The sequence below is a fragment of the Rutilus rutilus genome (genome assembly GCF_951802725.1).
Source record: "Rutilus rutilus genome assembly, chromosome: 10".
Classification (NCBI taxonomy): domain Eukaryota; kingdom Metazoa; phylum Chordata; class Actinopteri; order Cypriniformes; family Leuciscidae; genus Rutilus; species Rutilus rutilus.
The window spans coordinates 27,348,335-27,368,934 of NC_140215.1; the positions used below are offsets into that span (position 1 = coordinate 27,348,335).

At 44.0% G+C, this 20,600-nt stretch overlaps 2 protein-coding genes across 2 annotated transcripts; both read right to left on the bottom strand.

Moving 5' to 3' along the window:
- Positions 1 to 6,016: 6,016 nt before the first annotated feature.
- Positions 6,017 to 6,857, bottom strand: LOC311297838 (cystathionine beta-synthase-like). The gene is made up of 3 exons (XM_084420305.1): positions 6,737 to 6,857; positions 6,320 to 6,401; positions 6,017 to 6,211 (listed from the first exon to the last, which is right to left on the bottom strand). Exons 1-3 carry the CDS (start codon positions 6,830 to 6,832, stop codon positions 6,075 to 6,077), a joined length of 315 nt encoding a protein of 104 aa, XP_084276431.1. The 5' UTR covers positions 6,833 to 6,857; the 3' UTR covers positions 6,017 to 6,074.
- Positions 6,858 to 12,935: 6,078 nt separating this feature from the next.
- On the bottom strand, positions 12,936 to 13,736 carry LOC311297839 (cystathionine beta-synthase-like). The gene is made up of 3 exons (XM_084420306.1): positions 13,571 to 13,736; positions 13,146 to 13,227; positions 12,936 to 13,037 (listed from the first exon to the last, which is right to left on the bottom strand). The coding sequence occupies exons 1-3, from the start codon at positions 13,664 to 13,666 to the stop codon at positions 12,970 to 12,972; spliced, it is 246 nt and encodes an 81-aa protein (XP_084276432.1). The 5' UTR covers positions 13,667 to 13,736; the 3' UTR covers positions 12,936 to 12,969.
- Between the last annotated feature and the right edge of the window lie 6,864 nt (positions 13,737 to 20,600).

A 20,600-nucleotide genomic window follows, 5' to 3' on the forward strand; every position in this document is an offset into this window, starting at 1 on the left:
CTATGTCACGCACGTCTGACGGTTTCTGTAAAAACGAAACCCGTGCACGTTCGCTCTGCTCAGGCAGACAACGCGCCAGAAGTAGTAAAGGTGCGCGCTTCCAGCCCACACTTACTCACAGACGATATGAGTCCCACGGGACCCGTTCAGCCCTCCCTCACTCAGCTAAGCGCCATAGTGGGGTCGAGGACGAGCGCTCTGCCCGCTGTCATCAGCGCGCCCCACGCCTCGAATGCCACAGACATAACGCCTGTGTTACAGCACACCGAAGCGCTTTCGTTGCTCAGCCAACAGAGTGCGCTTCGCATCCAACCCTTAGCCATCCATGCAGATGCATGGGCAGCGCTTCCAGGGGTTTCGGAATGGGTGCTAAGCATTATAAAGAGAGGCTACTCGCTACAGTTTTATCGACGCCCTCCCCGCTTTACGGCGCGTGTCGAAACTACGGTGAATTCGGAAGTAGCACACCTACTCCGAGCCGAAATTTCAAAACTGATGAGCAAAGGGGCTATAGAGCCTGTATCTCATGCTCAAAGCGAACGGGGGCTGTACAGCAGATACTTTCTGGTTCCCAAAAAAGACGGGGGCTGCAGACCCATACTGGATCTGAGACAGCTGAACAAAGCATTAGTGAAACGCAGTTTCAGAATGCTTACGACCAGGAAAATCCTCGCGCATATTCGCGAAGGAGACTGGTTCATGTCAATAGATCTGAAGGACGCGTATTTTCAAATACAGATAGCGTCACGTCACAGGCAATACTTGAGATTCGCCTTCGACGGTCAGACATACCAGTATACAGTCCTGCCATTCGGTCTGTCCCTAGCACCTCGCACATTTACGAAGTGCATGGACGCAGCGCTCGCCCCTCTCAGACTCAGAGGCATGCGAGTGCTGAACTATTTGGACGACTGGCTGATTCTGGCTCATTCACGATCAGAGCTCGTGGAGCACAGGACCATGTTACTCGATCACCTCGAGAAACTCGGTCTCAGAGTCAATTGGACGAAGAGTTCACTGAACCCCAGTCAAACGATTTCGTTTTTGGGCATAGTTCTGGACTCACAGTCTATGACGGCGCGGCTGTCGCCACAGCGCGCGCTCGGCATTCAGCGCGCAGCGAGATCTCTCCGCTGCGACGCGTCCTTCCCGCTCAAGACGTTTCAGAAGATGCTAGGTCTCATGGCCTCAGCATCGCCAGTTCTTCAGCTGGGCCTGCTCCGCATGCGCCCCCTGCAGTTCTGGCTGAAAGCGCGGGTACCACGCAGAGCGTGGACTTCTGGTCGATTGCGTCTCAAGGTCAACCAGAGCTGCGTTACAGCTCTAGAACCTTGGACGGTGAACGACTGGTACCAAACAGGTGCAAGCCTGGGGACTTCCTCGAGAGTGAGAGTGGTGTCCACGGACGCCTCCACCTCGGGATGGGGAGCGCTGCTCGAGGGCAGACCGTTATATGGCCTGTGGTCAGAACGGGAAAAGCTCCGACACATCAACTGTCTGGAAATGCTGGCAGTAGAAAACGCGCTGACACGTTTTCGTCCCCAAATCAAGGGCCATCACGTCTTAGTCCGTTCGGACAACATGTCGGTGGTGTCCTACATAAATCGCCAGGGCGGTCTCAGATCCCGAGATCTATACAGGTTGGCGGAACGCCTCCTGGTATGGGCTCAGCACAACTTGCGCTCGCTAAAAGCAGCTCATGTGCCTGGGATACAGAATGTGGGTCCAGACAGACTGTCCAGGAACAACATTCCCGCGGGCGAATGGTCTCTACACCCACAAACAGTCCAGCTGCTGTGGGAGAGATTTGGCAGAGCGGAAGTGGACCTCTTCGCGTCCAGCGAAAACGCTCACTGCCCCGCGTTCTTTTCCAAGAGCGAAAGCGCGCTGTCCCAGAGGTGGCCGCGCCGCCCGCTCTATGCTTTCCCCCCGTCTCCCTCCTTCCAGAGGTGATAGAACGAGTGAGGGAAACGAAATGCTCAGTGCTGCTTGTAGCACCACTCTGGAGGAACCAACCTTGGTTTCCAGAGCTGATGCAGTTGGCAGACACTGCCCCATGGCCGGTGCCATTGAGAAGGGACCTTCTCTCGCAGGCCAGGGGCTCGATTTGGCACCCTCAACCGAAGTTGTGGGCCTTACACGTGTGGGCTCTCAACGGTTACCCGCTGATTTCTCAGTAGGAGTGCTAAATACTATCACTCAGGCTAGAGCACCGTCGACTCGACGGCTCTATGCCTCAAAGTGGTCGGTATTCTCCAGTTGGTGTGTGGCTCGGGGATGCTCACCCCTCGACTGTGAGGTAACGGAGGTTCTCTCCTTCCTTCAAGAGCTGTTGGATAAGGGCAGAGCCCCATCCACGCTCAAAGTATATGTGGCGGCTATCGCAGCGTTCGCTGAGACAACGCTCGGTCAGTCGATAGGAAGGAACGATTTGGTCATCCGCTTCCTCAAGGGAGCTAGGAGACTGAACCCTCCCAGACCCCCGTCGGTCCCTGTTTGGGACCTCTCTACGGTCCTGGAGGCCATGAAAGGTTCCCCTTTCGAGCCCATCCAGTCGATTAGTCTCAAACACCTGTCATTTAAGACAGTGTTTTTGCTGGCCCTTGCTTCAGTGAAGCGCATAGGGGACCTGCACGCGCTCTCAGTGAGCCCGTCGTGTCTGGAGTTTGGGCCTAGTGACTCGAGAGTCATACTCAAACCTAGGCACGGCTATGTGCCGAAATCCCTCAACACACCGTTTCGGGCTCAGGTTATATCCCTGTCCGCCCTGCCGGTGTTAGAAGAGGAAGGAGACTTGGGCTCTCTCTGCCCTGTCAGGGTTTTAAGAGCCTATGTGTCTCGCTCTGCTGCCTTTAGACAGACTGAGCAACTATTTGTCTCGTTCAGTGGACGTTCCAAGGGAACGGCTGTTTCGAAACAAGGCCTATCCAGATGGATAGTTGACGCCATAGCGTTGGCATACACCTCCAGGGGTCTTCAATGCCCGCTGGGTGTCAGAGCGCACTCCACGAGAGGCGTTGCCTCTTCGTGGGCCTGGTCTAGTGGAATATCTCTACAGGATATTTGTATGGCGGCAGGCTGGGCCTCGCCGTCTACATTTATCAGGTTTTATAACCTCGAGGTTCCCGCTTTGCAGGCTAAGCTGTTATCGGTGTAATTGAACACTGAGAATGCAAGCACAGTGCGTTACTACTATCTTACGGGCAGTTCTACGTAAGACCCATATTCCCACTTTAGTCAAGGGTGTCTTGTCTAAGTGATGTCTTATATTACGTCTGCAGACGCAGCCACATATCAGAACGGAGAGTTCCTCCTCTTGTTCTAGGACTCTATGTCAGTCCCTCTGGTGATTGTGCACTGTAAATCCTGGGTCAGCCTCCAGGTTTATGGTTGTTAATCCCTGCACGCACGGCGTCTTACATTGGGTTCCCGCAGCGTCTTAGCTAAGACGCAGTACGAGAGAACTCTCGTAAGAGAACGTACTCGGTTACTAACGTAACCTCGGTTCTCTCTAGAAGAGGGAACGAGTACTGCGTTCCCTGCCGTGCGTACGATTCACTTTGGTTCGCTTCTTCGTTGAAATAAATCAAGTGAGTCAGCCTTTTCGAGCTACCTTTATAGGGCGAGGCCACGCCCGCGTCGGCGGGAAGTGGCCTCATTGGTCTGATGTTGCATCAGCCTGCGCTCGATAGGCTTATGCATTTGCTAGTACAACAGCCAATGAGCAAACGAGCCGTCTTGCCTATGGCTGCATACTGTGGCAAATGCGTTTTACAAATATTAAAATTAAGGATAATTTTTTGCTTCAATATTCGTGAAAAGAGACTTTTCCCGCAGCGTCTTAGCTAAGACGCAGTACTCGTTCCCTCTTCTAGAGAGAACCGAGGTTACGTTAGTAACCGAGTACGTTTTTCATTGGTGTCAAGATTAAGTACATTTCGCCAGGGTGTATAACACTTGTTCAAAGATTTCTTATTAAAGGTTTTTACACAATTCTTATACAAATCTTTGCCAAATACATAATTTGAACCCACAATCATTAATTATTGACTAACAACATACTATTACACTCACCCAAAATGGGGGATATACTCAAGTTTGGAAAGGGGTCTTTACAGTCAACATTAATAGACCCCTTCGAGTACTGATCCAACAATTCGGTTTCTTCACCAGTAACGGTTGATCTCCCTTTTTCAAATGCTTTTGCCACTATGTGGTATGATTTCATTCCAAACCGCTCAGCTATCACAATCACATTTTTAAAAGCAGATCCTGCTATTTAATGGAGATGACCGATTGTTGTCAACTTGGCATTACACAAAGTCCTTTCCGGTATGGCAAAAGACATCTCACGTGATAAGTCCAATCGTGTGCCAATGACCAATGGCTCCTGTGGTAGCCAGAACAGGGAAGTATTACTTTCCCTATTTGTCTTAAAGACGAGACTTTGAACAGGTTACGATAAAAAACTGGATAATCACACAGTTTTAATCTTTGAGGGTCCAACCAAAATCCTGTCCAATCCTAAGTCTTCCATACTTCAAAGAATTGCACAGGCAGCACCCATCCACGAATAAGGTGTCCATTTTCACTGCAACCAAAGCTTGTATTTGTTGTGGGATATATTCCTCATGACGAAAATTAAGATTCATATCAAGTTCCTCTACGTTGTCTATCAGAACCATTTATACATAATGCCTGAAGGAGAACACATTTCAACAAAGAGGACTTCTAATTGGAATCATCTTTATTGAAGAGACCAGTTTTTCATACCTAGAGAGCATTCCAACTAGAACTGTAAGGGCGCTTTCACACTTGGTTCGATTGCCTGTTCCAAACCCGAGTTCGATTGCTCCCCCCTCCCCCTGCCCCCGATGGACTGTGTTCACATTATATTATTTCTATCCGAACCGCGGTACACTTGCGTCATCAGGCTGCAGCTGGCGTAATGGTGTTGCTTGGTAACCGCGAATGAAAAGGCGCCCAAATGGATAGACTTGCTCGGTTGACATTTTTTCTTCTTTTTTTTAACCTTTGGTTTTGTTTTCAACATAGACATACAGAAACACACTTGCGTCTGTCTGCCGCAAAAATTCTGAAAACGTTTCAAAGACAGCGGGCTGTCCGCCGAAGACACATTATAGCCTACGTCAACAATAGCGGTTCGGTTCGATTGCGTTCATTTCAGCAGCGAACCGTACCCGAGTTCACATGAACCGTACCCCAGACCACCTTTTTAAGCGGACTCGAGTAGCCTACGGTTCGCGGGTGCGCACCCGAGTTCGGAAGACAGCGTTCACATCATCCAAACGAACCGAACTCTGACGTCATTCGAACCCGGGTGCGCACCAAAAGTGCTAGTGTGAAAGCGCCCTTAACTCTCTTTGAAGGCCTAGAAAGAGGTAATTGAGGTAAAAATACCACCAATCTCTACACCACTCTCTACTAACAAGTTCACCAGTTCGATCGTCTTAACAAACAGAACAATCGCATTGTTCATTCGCGACTCTGATAAAACATTCTCATTTCCAATTACTGCACTCACCGTTAATCTACACTCCTCTACATTTGCAGTAACATCGATTTTCACACCATGACGCCTCGTTATAAACTCCAAACTCTTTGCACCTGGAGCTACCATACTCAGTATGCAGACTGGGAGTGAAAACTCCCCCAAAATAATCACCTTTCTCTCACTAATATAACAAATATATATATAACTAATAACACAATTACAAGAATTACTAAAGATAGAAAAGGGTAGAAAGTTTTCAAACGCTCGTACCTTACACCGCCGTCACACTCTCCATCCACGCTCCTCACTCACTCAATGCATGCGCACACACGGAAAGAGAGGGAGAGAGAGATTTTCTTGTTTATAAAAAATGTATTAATGTATTTATTTATTGATTGATTGATTCATTCATTCATATTTTCTTTATGTACTTTAAAATCATTATTTTGTTCATTGCTCATGTAATGGTCAATGCCAATAAAGCTCATTTGAATTGAAATTGAATTGAATTAAGAGAGAGAATAACGCTCCACCATTGTGTTCCCACACTCTTGATCATTCACTGTTCTTCAGACAGAGAGCACTCGGACAGCGAGCGTTCCCTCCTCTCACGTGTGGCCACGTAGTTCAGCAGGTCAATGGCTGTCACGACCCCAAACACCATCTGCCTCATCTTGGGGGATCCATTACTCATGTCTGTAAGACAGGAACCCTCAAACATTTGAAATGTTCATGACTAAAAATGGAAAGAATCCAGATTTTTTAGGGAAGAGGTGGAACAAAGATTTCCAAAACTTGACTTACACTGAATCTGTACGTTCACAAGGGCAAAATGGTCCGTCTCCAGGATACGTGAGAGTTTGCCCAGGTTATCAGTTAGGCGCACCTACAGGATGACAGACAAGTGGACTATTGAGAGATCATTACCTGTCATTACTGGTTATTAAGTAACACTCGGTGTACTGATTATTTAATTGACATGTACAATTAACACATTATAAGTCTTAATTATAGACAATCATATAATTACATCCAACCCTCATTTAGAGTCAAAGGGGAAATAAAAATAAATAATAATAAAAAAAAAAAAAACACCAGAACAACATGCACTTATAAGAATTTTCTGTAGGCTGTTTATTGTGTGAATACTTTTTCTTGAACCTTCTGCTGCATGTACAGAATGACAGAAAGGTGTGTGTGTGTGTGTTGTGTACTACCTACCTGTTTAAAATGTTTGTAGAGAACTTTGCTTATGGGATCAGATGGCCTAACCTTCCCAGCCAGAACCGACGAGAGCATGTTCCCCAACGTGACCATGCCCAGAATCTGCCTACAGGGAGAAAACCAGATACCAGACTGAGCCACACCTTCTTCCACTTATTTCTTCCTCCATCTGTTTGATCATTTTGCTATTTTTTATAACGACATGACACTCTAAGTCATTAAGTCACTATTAAAAGTAACTTAAAATAATTAATATTGACAATGACTTTTTCTACTTTGAAAGTTTTCAATATCTGAATGAAAATTATTTTGTAATAATTTTAGAAAAATAATTGTATAAAAATGAATAAGTACTATTAAAATATAATTAATTGCATGCTTACACAAATATATGCACACATACACAAACACAACATTTCTGGTCGGACAAAAAAGGGCGTTCAACTGTATTAAAGACAGACAAACATAATAAAAGAGAAAAAAAGTTAAAATAGAAATTAAAAGTTAAATGAAAAGAATAATTAAAATCCAAATATTTCATTAATAGCATTTGCCCTGTTTCACAGAAAAGGCTTAAGCCTGGTCCCAGACTAAATGCATGTCTGAGCTGTCTAAACTGAAAGTGACTTGCACTGACATACACTGCGTCGATTGAAGCTAAGGGGAACGCCTCAGGCGTGACAGGTGTCTGAAATCACTATCAAATCACGCCAATCATATTGACCGGCCGGCGACAGTCCATGAATCATTAACGTGCGACCTGGAAGTATATAAGGGCGCCTTGCAAACATGGTAATCACCTTTTCGTCTGAAGGGACTGTTTGGTAGGCAGGCCCCGAGACATGGCGAAAAGACGCAGTATCTTGTTCCCTGTTCTCAGGATACAGAGGTTACAGTTGTAACCTAGACGTCCCCTTTCGAAAGGGAACTCGCACTGCGTCAATTGACGCTAAGGGGAACGATATACCAACACCACCATGCTAAGGGGAGTGCATACCCATTGGCAGTGACAATTGTCAAAACCAGCAAATTCAAATGAAATGCCAGAACCACTCACCCTCAGGTCACACTGGGCTGACAGTGACAGCATTCCCTATGGTCATACCCCAAGCTATACATTCCACAGGAAAACCTCCATAAACATTGTTTAATGAAAGGCTTGCTCAAGGGCCTAATACCACAGCTTCAAATTAGAAGGGGTCCCTTCTAGGTAATGTGGCTAGGGAACCCGAAGGAGCCCCAGCCAATCACTATTCAGGGGAACATAAAAGGGAGGCCTGGTGAGGCCTACTACCTGATAACCAGAGGGCTGGCTACCTAGTGCCAGTTACTCTTCTCACCCCAGAATGCAGAAAAGGGATTGGCCTTGGCCTAACGACTCCCTTGAGAGGAGGCTGTCATATAGGGATGCTAAAAACCTACAGATCCTGCTATTTAATGGAGATGACCGATTGTTGTCAACTTGGCATTACACAAAGTCCTTTCCGGTATGGCAAAAGACATCTCACGTGATAAGTCCAATCGTGTGCCAATGACCAATGGCTCCTCTGGTAGCCAGAACAGGGAAGTATTACTTTCCCTATTTGTCTTAAAGACGAGACTTTGAACAGGTTACGATAAAAAACTGGATAATCACACAGTTTTAATCTTTGAGGGTCCAACCAAAATCCTGTCCAATCCTAAGTCTTCCATACTTCAAAGAATTGCACAGGCAGCACCCATCCACGAATAAGGTGTCCATTTTCACTGCAACCAAAGCTTGTATTTGTTGTGGGATATATTCCTCATGACGAAAATTAAGATTCATATCAAGTTCCTCTACGTTTTCTATCAGAACCATTTATACATAATGCCTGAAGGAGAACACATTTCAACAAAGAGGACTTCTAATTGGAATGATCTTTATTGAAGAGACCAGTTTTTCATACCTAGAGAGCATTCCAACTAGAACCTCGTTCTTAATAAACGACGGCACATTAATACTGTTACTCTCTTTGAAGGCCTAGAAAGAGGTAACACATTGAGGTAAAAATACTGTACCACCAATCTCTACACCACTCTCTACTAACAAGTTCACCAGTTCGATCGTCTTAACAAACAGAACAATCGCATTGTTCATTCGCGACTCTGATAAAACATTCTCATTTCCAATTACTGCACTCACCGTTAATCTACACTCCTCTATATTTGCAGTAACATCGATTTTCACACCATGACGCCTCGTTATAAACTCCAAACTCTTTGAACCTGGAGCTACCATACTCCCAGTATGCAGACTGGGAGTGAAAACTCCCCCAAAATAATCACCTTTCTCTCACTAATATAACAAATATATATATAACTAATAACACAATTACAAGAATTACTAAAGATAGAAAAGGGTAGAGAGAGTTTTCAAACACTCGTACCTTACACCGCCGTCACGCTCTCCATCCACGCTCCTCACTCACTCAATGCATGCGCACACACGGAAAGAGAGAGAGAGAGATTTTCTTGTTTATAAAAAATTTATTAATGTATTTATTTATTTATTGATTTATTGATTGATTGATTGATTGATTCATTAATATTTTCTTTATGTACTTTAAAATCATTATTTTGTTCATTGCTCATAGAATAGAATAGAATAGAATAGAATAGAATAGAATAGAATAGAATAGAAAGACTTTAATAATCCCCAAGGGGAAATTGTGATGTCACAGCAGCAATTTACAATACATACCAGACATATTACATATAACATACATTGACCTATACTGTATAAAAATCCTTAAGAATAATAATAAATAAATAAAATAGTTACACAAGATGTGCAGTTTAAATATCATATACCATATATTCATGTGTTATTCTCTATTCTGTCATTAATGTCCATAATCTCTTATCTACCCAGAGAAGATCTATTATATATTGTTATTGCAGTGGGTAGGAATGACTTTCTGTACCGGTCCTTGCTACAGCAGAGTTGCCGTAGTCTCCAGCTAAAAACACTCTTCTGCCCAACCACCAAGTTGTGCAGCGGATGTGATGTGTTGTCCATGATGTTAAATAGTTTCTACAACATCTTTTCCTCCACAACCAACTCCATAGGTTCCAGAGCAAACCCCAGCACAGAGCCAGCCTTCTTTATTAGTTTATTTAGTCTCTTACTGTCACTGCCTCTGATGCAGCTGCCCCAGCAGATGACTGCAAAGAATATTGCACTTTCGACGACAGACTGATAAAACATATACAACATCTTGTTGCATACATTAAAAGACTTGAGCTTCCTCAAGAAATAGAGTCTGCTCTGGCCCTTCTTGAAGATGGCCTCAGAGTTGCGTTTCCAATCCAGTCTGTTATCGAGGTACACACCCAAATATTTAAATTGATCAACCACCTCCACCTCCTCTCCATGCAGGTAAATGGGTTTTAATGTTGTTTTCCTGGTCCTTCTAAAGTCCACCACCATCTCTTTTGTCTTAGTCACGTTTAAGAGAAGGTGGTTTATCCCACACCACGACACAAAGCGATCAACCAAATCTCTGTACCCAGTCTCATCTCCACCGTTAATATACCCAACAACTGCAGAGTCATCTGAGTATTTTTGAAGATGACAGGACTCTGAGTTGTGTTGGAAATCTGACGTGTACAACGTGAATAGAAATGGCGAGAGAACAGTCCCCTGTGGTGTTCCTGTACTGCTGACCACTCGTTCAGACACACCACCCCTTAGTCGCACAAACTGAGGTCTGCATGTCAGGTAGTCTATAATCCAGGAAATTGTGGAGGTGTCCACCTGCATCACTTGAAGCTTCTCACGCAGCAATGACGGTTGGATCGTGTTAAAAGCACTGGAAAAGTCAAAGAACATGATCCTCACCATGCTGCCAGCTCTATCCAGGTGAGAGTGAGCTCGCTGAAGCAAGTAGATGATAGAATCCTCCACACCCACCCCAGGGCAGTAGGCAAACTGCAGTGGATCAATGAAGGCAGTTACTTGTGGTCTCAGATGGGCCTGAACCAGTCTCTCTAGAACTTTCATAATGTGTGAGGTTAAAGCAACCGGTCTATAGTCATTGAGAGCAGACGGAGCAGACTTTTTAGCCACTGGAACAAGGCAAGTTGTTTTCCACATTAGTGGAACTTTCGCCAGACTCAGACTGAGGTTAAAAAGGTGTTGTAAAATCCCACATAGCTGGTTAGCACATACCTTCAGGACTCTGGGGCTAATACCATCCGGTCCCGGGGCTTTGTTCTGATGTAGTTTCACCAGCTGCCTCTTAACCTGACAGCTAGAGACATACAGGGGGGTGGGAGAGATAGAGGGTGGCATGGTGTTCTCAGCAGTGAAGATAGATGATGATGTTGAAGGGTGGGTGGAGGTGGCACCATGTGAATCACCAATTTTGATCTTTGAGGAGGTGAGAGAGGGGAAAGTGGATAGGAGGGAGGAGGGAGAAGGATGCAGCTGAAGAGCAAGGGGTGATGTGTGGCCAATTTGACAGGCTGCATGGGAGGCTAGGGGTGAGCTGAACCTATTGAAAAACACATTCAGCTCATTAGCCATATCCCGGCTTCCCTCAGCCTGGTTACCAGTCACCTTAAACCCTGTGATAGTCTTCATTCCCGCCCATACATCCCTTGAGTTGTTTTGCTGGAGCTTGTTTTCCAGTTTCTTCCTGTACACCTCCATACCGACTCTCAACCTCACTTTCAACTCCCTCTGTACAGTCTTCATTAATTCTCTGTCCCCCTGCCTAAAAGCTCTTTTCTTCCTATTCAGAAGCACCTTTAGGTCACTGGTTATCCATGGCTTGTTGTTAGGAAAACATCTCACTCTCCTATAGGGTATGACCGTATCCACACAGAAATTAATATACCCTGTGATACAATCCGTCATGGAACTTATGTCATCTCCATAGGGATCACAGAGTACCTCCCAGTCTGTGGATTCAAAACACCCTTGCAGAGCCTCATCCGCTTCCTGTGTCCATCTTCTCACAGTCCTATAAGTAACCGGTTGTCTTTGAACAATTGGTGTATATGTGGAGTTAAGAAGTACCAGATTGTGATCTGATCTTCCAAGAGGAGGAAGGGCTGCAGAGCAGTATGAGTCCTTAACATTAGCATACAGTAAATCCAAAGTATTTTTGTTTCTGGTGGGGCAGTTCACATACTGCTGAAATGTTGGGAGAGTAGCAGAGAGAGACGTATGGTTAAAATCTCCAGAGATTGCAATAAAAGCGTTTGGGTGTTTTGTTTGTAATCCAGCGGTGACTGAATGGATAACGTCACACGCCGCGTCAGCATCAGCTGACGGTGGAATGTAAACAACCATAATGATTGCACAAGTAAACTCCCTCGGCAGATAATATGGACGTAGACTCACAGCTAACAGTTCAATATCTGGGCTACAGAAACGTTCCTTTACAGTAATATGTCCAGGATTACACCATCTTTTATTTACAAATACAGCAATCCCCCCTCCTTTCTTCTTACCGCTCAGACAGCGATCTCTGTCCACCCGTACCGTCTGGAAGCCGGAGACAGTGGTGTTGGACTCGGGAATATGTTCCTGCAGCCATGTCTCTGTGAAGCACATAACACTGCACTCTCGATACTCCCGCTGTGTCCTCGTCAGTGCGCTCAACTCGTCCATTTTATTTACCAGGGACCTCACATTCCCCATTACAATAGAGGGGAGAAAAGGTTTATATTTCCTCCTTCTTATTCTCCGAACGGCGCCAGCTCTACAACCCCTTCGTCTTCTTTTCAGTTCCACTGGGATCGAGGAACTGACATCGGGCTGCAGTAGAGAAGGCTTGGATAGCGCAATTAGCTGGTCGCGAAGGTAAACAATAGGCCTGACGTTACCTTTAGGCCCATAAGCAAAGTGTCCCGGCAAAAAAATCATAAGTGCCAAAAATAAGCAGAGAAAATGGCAACTCCACAAGATATCCATTCGACTGTAATGATAGAACGATCAACAAACACTTAGAATGTATGAAACAAATACACAAACGGGAGCTGCAGCAACAGGCAGCCACTCGAGCAGCGCCAGACCGGAGATACATGTAATGGTCAATGCCAATAAAGCTCATTTGAACTGAAATTGAATTGAATTAAGAGAGAGAATAACGCTCCACCATTGTGTTCCCACACTCTTGATCATTCACTGTTCTTCAGATAGAGAGCACTCGGACAGCGAACGTTCCCTCCTCTCACGTGTGGCCACGTAGTTCAGCAGGTCAATGGCTGTCACGACTCACGACCCCAAACACCATCTGCCTCATCTTGGGAGATCCATTACTCATGTCTGTAAGACAGGAACCCTCAAACATTTAAAATGTTCATGACTAAAAATGGAAAGAATCCAGATTTTTTAGGGAAGAGGTGGAACAAAGATTTCCAAAACTTGACTTACACTGAATCTGTACGTTCACAAGGGCAAAATGGTCCGTCTCCAGGATACGTGAGAGTTTGCCCAGGTTATCAGTTAGGCGCACCTACAGGATGACAGACAAGTGGACTATTGAGAGATCATTACCTGTCATTACTGGTTATTAAGTAACACTCGGTGTACTGATATTTAATTGACATGTACAATTAACACATTATAAGTCTTAATTATAGACAATCATATAATTACATCCAACCCTCATTTAGAGTCAAAGGGGAAATAATAATAAATAATAAATAAATAAATAAAAAAACACCAGAACAACATGCACTTATAAGAATTTTCTGTAGGCTGTTTATTGTGTGAATACTTTTTCTTGAACCTTCTGCTGCATGTACAGAATGACAGAAAGGTGTGTGTGTGTGTGTGTGTGTGTGTGTACTACCTACCTGTTTAAAATGTTTGTAGAGAACTTTGCTTATGGGATCAGATGGCCTAACCTTCCCAGCCAGAACCGACGAGAGCATGTTCCCCAACGTGACCATGCCCAGAATCTGCCTACAGGGAGAAAACCAGATACCAGACTGAGCCACACCTTCTTCCACTTATTTCTTCCTCCATCTGTTTGATCATTTTGCTATTTTTTATAACGACATGACACTCTAAGTCATTAAGTCACTAAGTCACTATTAAAAGTAACTTAAAATAATTAATATTGACAATGACTTTTTCTACTTTGAAAGTTTTCAATATCTGAATGAAAATTATTTTGTAATAATTTTAGAAAAATAATTGTATAAAAATGAATAAGTACTATTAAAATATAATTAATTGCATGCTTACACAAATATATGCACACATACACAAACACAACATTTCTGGTCGGACAAAAAAGGGCGTTCAACTGTATTAAAGACAGACAAACATAATAAAAGAGAAAAAAAGTTAAAATAGAAATTAAAAGTTAAATGAAAAGAATAATTAAAATCCAAATATTTCATTAATAGCATTTGCCCTGTTTCACAGAAAAGGCTTAAGCCTGGTCCCAGACTAAATGCATGTCTGAGCTGTCTAAACTGAAAGTGACTTGCACTGACATACACTGCGTCGATTGAAGCTAAGGGGAACGCCTCAGGCGTGACAGGTGTCTGAAATCACTATCAAATCACGCCAATCATATTGACCGGCCGGCGACAGTCCATGAATCATTAACGTGCGACCTGGAAGTATATAAGGGCGCCTTGCAAACATGGTAATCACCTTTTCGTCTGAAGGGACTGTTTGGTAGGCAGGCCCCGAGACATGGCGAAAAGACGCAGTATCTTGTTCCCTGTTCTCAGGATACAGAGGTTACAGTCGTAACCTAGACGTCCCCTTTCGAAAGGGAACTCGCACTGCGTCAATTGACGCTAAGGGGAACGATATACCAACACCACCATGCTAAGGGGAGTGCATACCCATTGGCAGTGACAATTGTCAAAACCAGCAAATTCAAATGAAATGCCAGAACCACTCACCCTCAGGTCACACTGGGCTGACAGTGACAGCATTCCCTATGGTCATACCCCAAGCTATACATTCCACAGGAAAACCTCCATAAACATTGTTTAATGAAAGGCCTGCTCAAGGGCCTAATACCACAGCTTCAAATTAGAAGGGGTCCCTTCTAGGTTATGTGGCTAGGGAACCCGAAGGAGCCCCAGCCAATCACTATTCAGGGGAACATAAAAGGGAGGCCTGGTGAGGCCTACTACCTGATAACCAGAGGGCTGGCTACCTAGTGCCAGTTACTCTTCTCACCCCAGAATGCAGAAAAGGGATTGGCCTTGGCCTAACGACTCCCATGAGAGGAGGCTGTCATATAGGGATGCTAAAAACCTACAGATCCTGCTATTTAATGGAGATGACCGATTGTTGTCAACTTGGCATTACACAAAGTCCTTTCCGGTATGGCAAAAGACATCTCACGTGATAAGTCCAATCGTGTGCCAATGACCAATGGCTCCTGTGGTAGCCAGAACAGGGAAGTATTACTTTCCCTATTTGTCTTAAAGACGAGACTTTGAACAGGTTACGATAAAAAACTGGATAATCACACAGTTTTAATCTTTGAGGGTCCAACCAAAATCCTGTCCAATCCTAAGTCTTCCATACTTCAAAGAATTGCACAGGCAGCACCCATCCACGAATAAGGTGTCCATTTTCACTGCAACCAAAGCTTGTATTTGTTGTGGGATATATTCCTCATGACGAAAATTAAGATTCATATCAAGTTCCTCTACGTTGTCTATCAGAACCATTTATACATAATGCCTGAAGGAGAACACATTTCAACAAAGAGGACTTCTAATTGGAATGATCTTTATTGAAGAGACCAGTTTTTCATACCTAGAGAGCATTCCAACTAGAACCTCATTCTTAATAAACGACGGCACATTAATACTGTTACTCTCTTTGAAGGCCTAGAAAGAGGTAACACATTGAGGTAAAAATACTGTACCACCAATCTCTACACCACTCTCTACTAACAAGTTCACCAGTTCGATCGTCTTAACACACAGAACAATCGCATTGTTCATTCGCGACTCTGATAAAACATTCTCATTTCCAATTACTGCACTCACCGTTAATCTACACTCCTCTATATTTGCAGTAACATCGATTTTCACACCATGACGCCTCGTTATAAACTCCAAACTCTTTGAACCTGGAGCTACCATACTCCCAGTATGCAGACTGGGAGTGAAAACTCCCCCAAAATAATCACCTTTCTCTCACTAATATTACAAATATATATATAACTAATAACACAATTACAAGAATTACTAAAGATAGAAAAGGGTAGAGAGAGTTTTCAAACACTCGTACCTTACACCGCCGTCACGCTTTCCATCCACGCTCCTCACTCACTCAATGCATGCGCACACACGGAAAGAGAGAGAGAGAGATTTTCTTGTTTATAAAAAATTTATTAATGTATTTATTTATTTATTTATTTATTTATTTATTGATTGATTGATTGATTCATTAATATTTTCTTTATGTACTTTAAAATCATTATTTTGTTCATTGCTCATAGAATAGAATAGAATAGAATAGAATAGAATAGAATAGAATAGAATAGAATAGAATAGAAAGACTTTAATAATCCCCAAGGGGAAATTGTGATGTCACAGCAGCAATTTACAATATATACCAGACATATTACATATAACATACATTGACCTATACTGTATAAAAATCCTTAAGAATAATAATAAATAAATAAAATAGTTACACAAGATGTGCAGTTTAAATATCATATACCATATATTCATGTGTTATTCTCTATTCTGTCATTAATGTCCATAATCTCTTATCTACCCAGAGAAGATCTATTATATATTGTTATTGCAGTGGGTAGGAATGACTTTCTGTACCGGTCCTTGCTACAGCAGAGTTGCCGTAGTCTCCAGCTAAAAACACTCTTCTGCCCAACCACCAAGTTGTGCAGCGGATGTGATGTGTTGTCCATGATGTTAAATAGTTTCTACAACATCTTTTCCTCCACAACCAACTCCATAGGTTCCAGAGCAAACCCCAGCACAGAGCCAGCCTTCTTTATTAGTTTATTTAGTCTCTTACTGTCACTGCCTCTGATGCAGCTGCCCCAGCAGATGACTGCAAAGAATATTGCACTTTCGATGACAGACTGATAAAACATATACAACATCTTGTTGCATACATTAAAAGACTTGAGCTTCCTCAAGAAATAGAGTCTGCTCTGGCCCTTCTTGAAGATGGCCTCAGAGTTTCGTTTCCAATCCAGTCTGTTATCGAGGTACACACCCAAATATTTAAATTGATCAACCACCTCCACCTCCTCTCCATGCAGGTAAATGGGTTTTAATGTTGTTTTCCTGGTCCTTCTAAAGTCCACCACCATCTCTTTTGTCTTAGTCACGTTTAAGAGAAGGTGGTTTATCCCACACCACGACACAAAGCGATCAACCAAATCTCTGTACCCAGTCTCATCTCCACCGTTAATATACCCAACAACTGCAGAGTCATCTGAGTATTTTTGAAGATGACAGGACTCTGAGTTGTGTTGGAAATCTGACGTGTACAACGTGAATAGAAATGGCGAGAGAACAGTCCCCTGTGGTGTTCCTGTACTGCTGACCACTCGTTCAGACACACCACCCCTTAGTCGCACAAACTGAGGTCTGCATGTCAGGTAGTCTATAATCCAGGAAATTGTGGAGGTGTCCACCTGCATCACTTGAAGCTTCTCACGCAGCAATGACGGTTGGATCGTGTTAAAAGCACTGGAAAAGTCAAAGAACATGATCCTCACCATGCTGCCAGCTCTATCCAGGTGAGAGTGAGATCGCTGAAGCAAGTAGATGATAGAATCCTCCACACCCACCCCAGGGCAGTAGGCAAACTGCAGTGGATCAATGAAGGCAGTTACTTGTGGTCTCAGATGGGCCTGAACCAGTCTCTCTCTACTTTCATAATGTGTGAGGTTAAAGCAACCGGTCTATAGTCATTGAGAGCAGACGGAGCAGACTTTTTAGCCACTGGAACAAGGCAAGTTGTTTTCCACATTAGTGGAACTTTCGCCAGACTCAGACTGAGGTTAAAAAGGTGTTGTAAAATCCCACATAGCTGGTTAGCACATACCTTCAGGACTCTGGGGCTAATACCATCTGGTCCCGGGGCTTTGTTCTGATGTAGTTTCACCAGCTGCCTCTTAACCTGACAGCTAGAGACATACAGGGGGGTGGGAGAGATAGAGGGTGGCATGGTGTTCTCAGCAGTGAAGATAGATGATGATGTTGAAGGGTGGGTGGAGGTGGCACCATGTGAATCACCAATTTTGATCTTTGAGGAGGTGAGAGAGGGGAAAGTGGATAGGAGGGAGGAGGGAGAAGGATGCTGAAGAGCAAGGGGTGATGTGTGGCCAATTTGACAGGCTGCATGGGAGGCTAGGGGTGAGCTGAACCTATTGAAAAACACATTCAGCTCATTAGCCATATCCCGGCTTCCCTCAGCCTGGTTACCAGTCACCTTAAACCCTGTGATAGTCTTCATTCCCGCCCATACATCCCTTGAGTTGTTTTGCTGGAGCTTGTTTTCCAGTTTCTTCCTGTACACCTCCATACCGACTCTCAACCTCACTTTCAACTCCCTCTGTACAGTCTTCATTAATTCTCTGTCCCCCTGCCTAAAAGCTCTTTTCTTCCTATTCAGAAGCACCTTTAGGTCACTGGTTATCCATGGCTTGTTGTTAGGAAAACATCTCACTCTCCTATAGGGTATGACCGTATCCACACAGAAATTAATATACCCTGTGATACAATCCGTCATGGAACTTATGTCATCTCCATAGGCAGGGTCGGCGCCACGAGGGGGCCCGAGGGGGCCTGGCCCGGCCACCTAGGTTACTGTGCCCCCTCACCTCTGGTCAGCACACCACCCTTCCTCGGAGCGCGATTTCATCCGTTGAGACTCAGCAACAGGCACGGTGACGGTTCCACTGTGCCCTCTTATTCCTGACATAATAATTAACTACATATTGTCGCTGTCGCCTGTCGGGTGGAAACCTCGTATGTCCAAATTTGGTCAATTTCATATTTTTTTTACAAATCGATGCTATTGGTCAGTCCCCACGTGGTACTGTTATTTTTACAAATTATTAACCAATCTAAAGAGTTGAAAATAGCTTGAGAGCAAATATCTTAACTCCATTGGACAACTGTCTGAGAATCCTCATAACTCCACCTCTTCTTCACTCCGCTGCGGGAGCCTCGCGGCATTTTGTCTCCTCAGGATTGAAAGTAACAACGATTAAGAAGTCCTCGTCGAGCAACATGTAAAGCAAGCCTTTGTTTGCGTGCAGATTAATTTCCGCCTATTTTAGACAGCCTAGTATTTTGGTATTGCATGCATCACTCATATCTCTTAAACGTTTAAAATGTGTCGTGTAACCACAATCATTAGATTTGAATGGCTCTTAAAGCCTTATCTCTTGACAAAAGGCTCAACGCGACCGCAGACTTTGATGAACACTGCTGGCAGCAGCGACGTCTGTGTCCGTACCGTTCTTATCAACAACGACAGCGTAAATTAACCTCGTATCTCCCTGCTCCCAAGTCATAAATCTCGTATCTCCGATTAAACATGATTTTGGGGAAATGTTGTGTTAATTTTGGTACACAACAGTATAGGATAGCAATATAAGGTATAATACCAACTTTAACGATACAAAAAATAGGCCGTTTTTTTTTTTTTTTCAGAGAGATACGAGGATTCCGCCCGACAGCGACGATATAGGCCTATTTAAATATATATATAATTTTTTTTTTTTGTAAATTAGTTTTACTAGAATAAAATCAGCTTTGCAACTTTGCATTTTCACCCGCGACAGGCGATTAAATAAATTACGTCACTAGCAGCTTGTATGTAATTGATTGAAATATCATGACTGTACGTCATGACGTTAAGTATTTTTTTTTCAGTCAACTTCTACTCTTTATTCATAATAATCTGTATTCGTCTCAAACACCTAACGTGCTTGATCATTCAAGCAATCATGGATTTATAGAGGTTGTTGTTGTTGTTTTAATTAAAAGTGGGTGTATTATTATTATTGAGGGTGGGAGAGGTATGCCCCCCCAGTGACACAACGAGGCCCCCTCGTTCGGTATGTCCTGGCGCCGACCCTGTCCATAGGGATCACAGAGTACCTCCCAGTCTGTGGATTCAAAACACCCTTGCAGAGCCTCATCCGCTTCCTGTGTCCATCTTCTCACAGTCCTATAAGTAACCGGTTGTCTTTGAACAATTGGTGTATATGTGGAGTTAAGAAGTACCAGATTGTGATCTGATTTTCCAAGAGGAGGAAGGGCTGCAGAGCAGTATGAGTCCTTAACATTAGCATACAGTAAATCCAAAGTATTTTTGTTTCTGGTGGGGCAGTTCACATACTGCTGAAATGTTGGGAGAGTAGCAGAGAGAGACGTATGGTTAAAATCTCCAGAGATTGCAATAAAAGCGTTCGGGTGTTTTGTTTGTAATCCAGCGGTGACTGAATGGATAACGTCACACGCCGCGTCAGCATCAGCTGACGGTGGAATGTAAACAACCATAATGATTGCACAAGTAAACTCCCTCGGCAGATAATATGGACGTAGACTCACAGCTAACAGTTCAATATCTGGGCTACAGAAACGTTCCTTTACAGTAATATGTCCAGGATTACACCATCTTTTATTTACAAATACAGCAATCCCCCCTCCTTTCTTCTTACCGCTCAGACAGCGATCTCTGTCCACCCGTACCGTCTGGAAGCCGGAGACAGTGGTGTTGGACTCGGGAATATGTTCCTGCAGCCATGTCTCTGTGAAGCACATAACACTGCACTCTCGATACTCCCGCTGTGTCCTCGTCAGTGCGCTCAACTCGTCCATTTTATTTACCAGGGACCTCACATTC

Bases quoted from the DNA above. Each gene is read 5' to 3' on its own strand.
- LOC311297838 (XM_084420305.1), bottom strand. From the start codon at position 6,832: ATGGTCACGTTGGGGAACATGCTCTCGTCGGTTCTGGCTGGGAAGGTT. The intron at 6,402-6,736 runs GTAGGTAGTACA...GTCATCCTGTAG, and splicing joins TCTACAAACATTTTAAACAG to GTGCGCCTAACTGATAACCT. The intron at 6,212-6,319 runs GTAAGTCAAGTT...CCTGTCTTACAG, and splicing joins TGTGAACGTACAGATTCAGT to ACATGAGTAATGGATCCCCC.
- LOC311297839 (XM_084420306.1), bottom strand. From the start codon at position 13,666: ATGGTCACGTTGGGGAACATGCTCTCGTCGGTTCTGGCTGGGAAGGTT. The intron at 13,228-13,570 runs GTAGGTAGTACA...GTCATCCTGTAG, and splicing joins TCTACAAACATTTTAAACAG to GTGCGCCTAACTGATAACCT. The intron at 13,038-13,145 runs GTAAGTCAAGTT...CCTGTCTTACAG, and splicing joins TGTGAACGTACAGATTCAGT to ACATGAGTAATGGATCTCCC.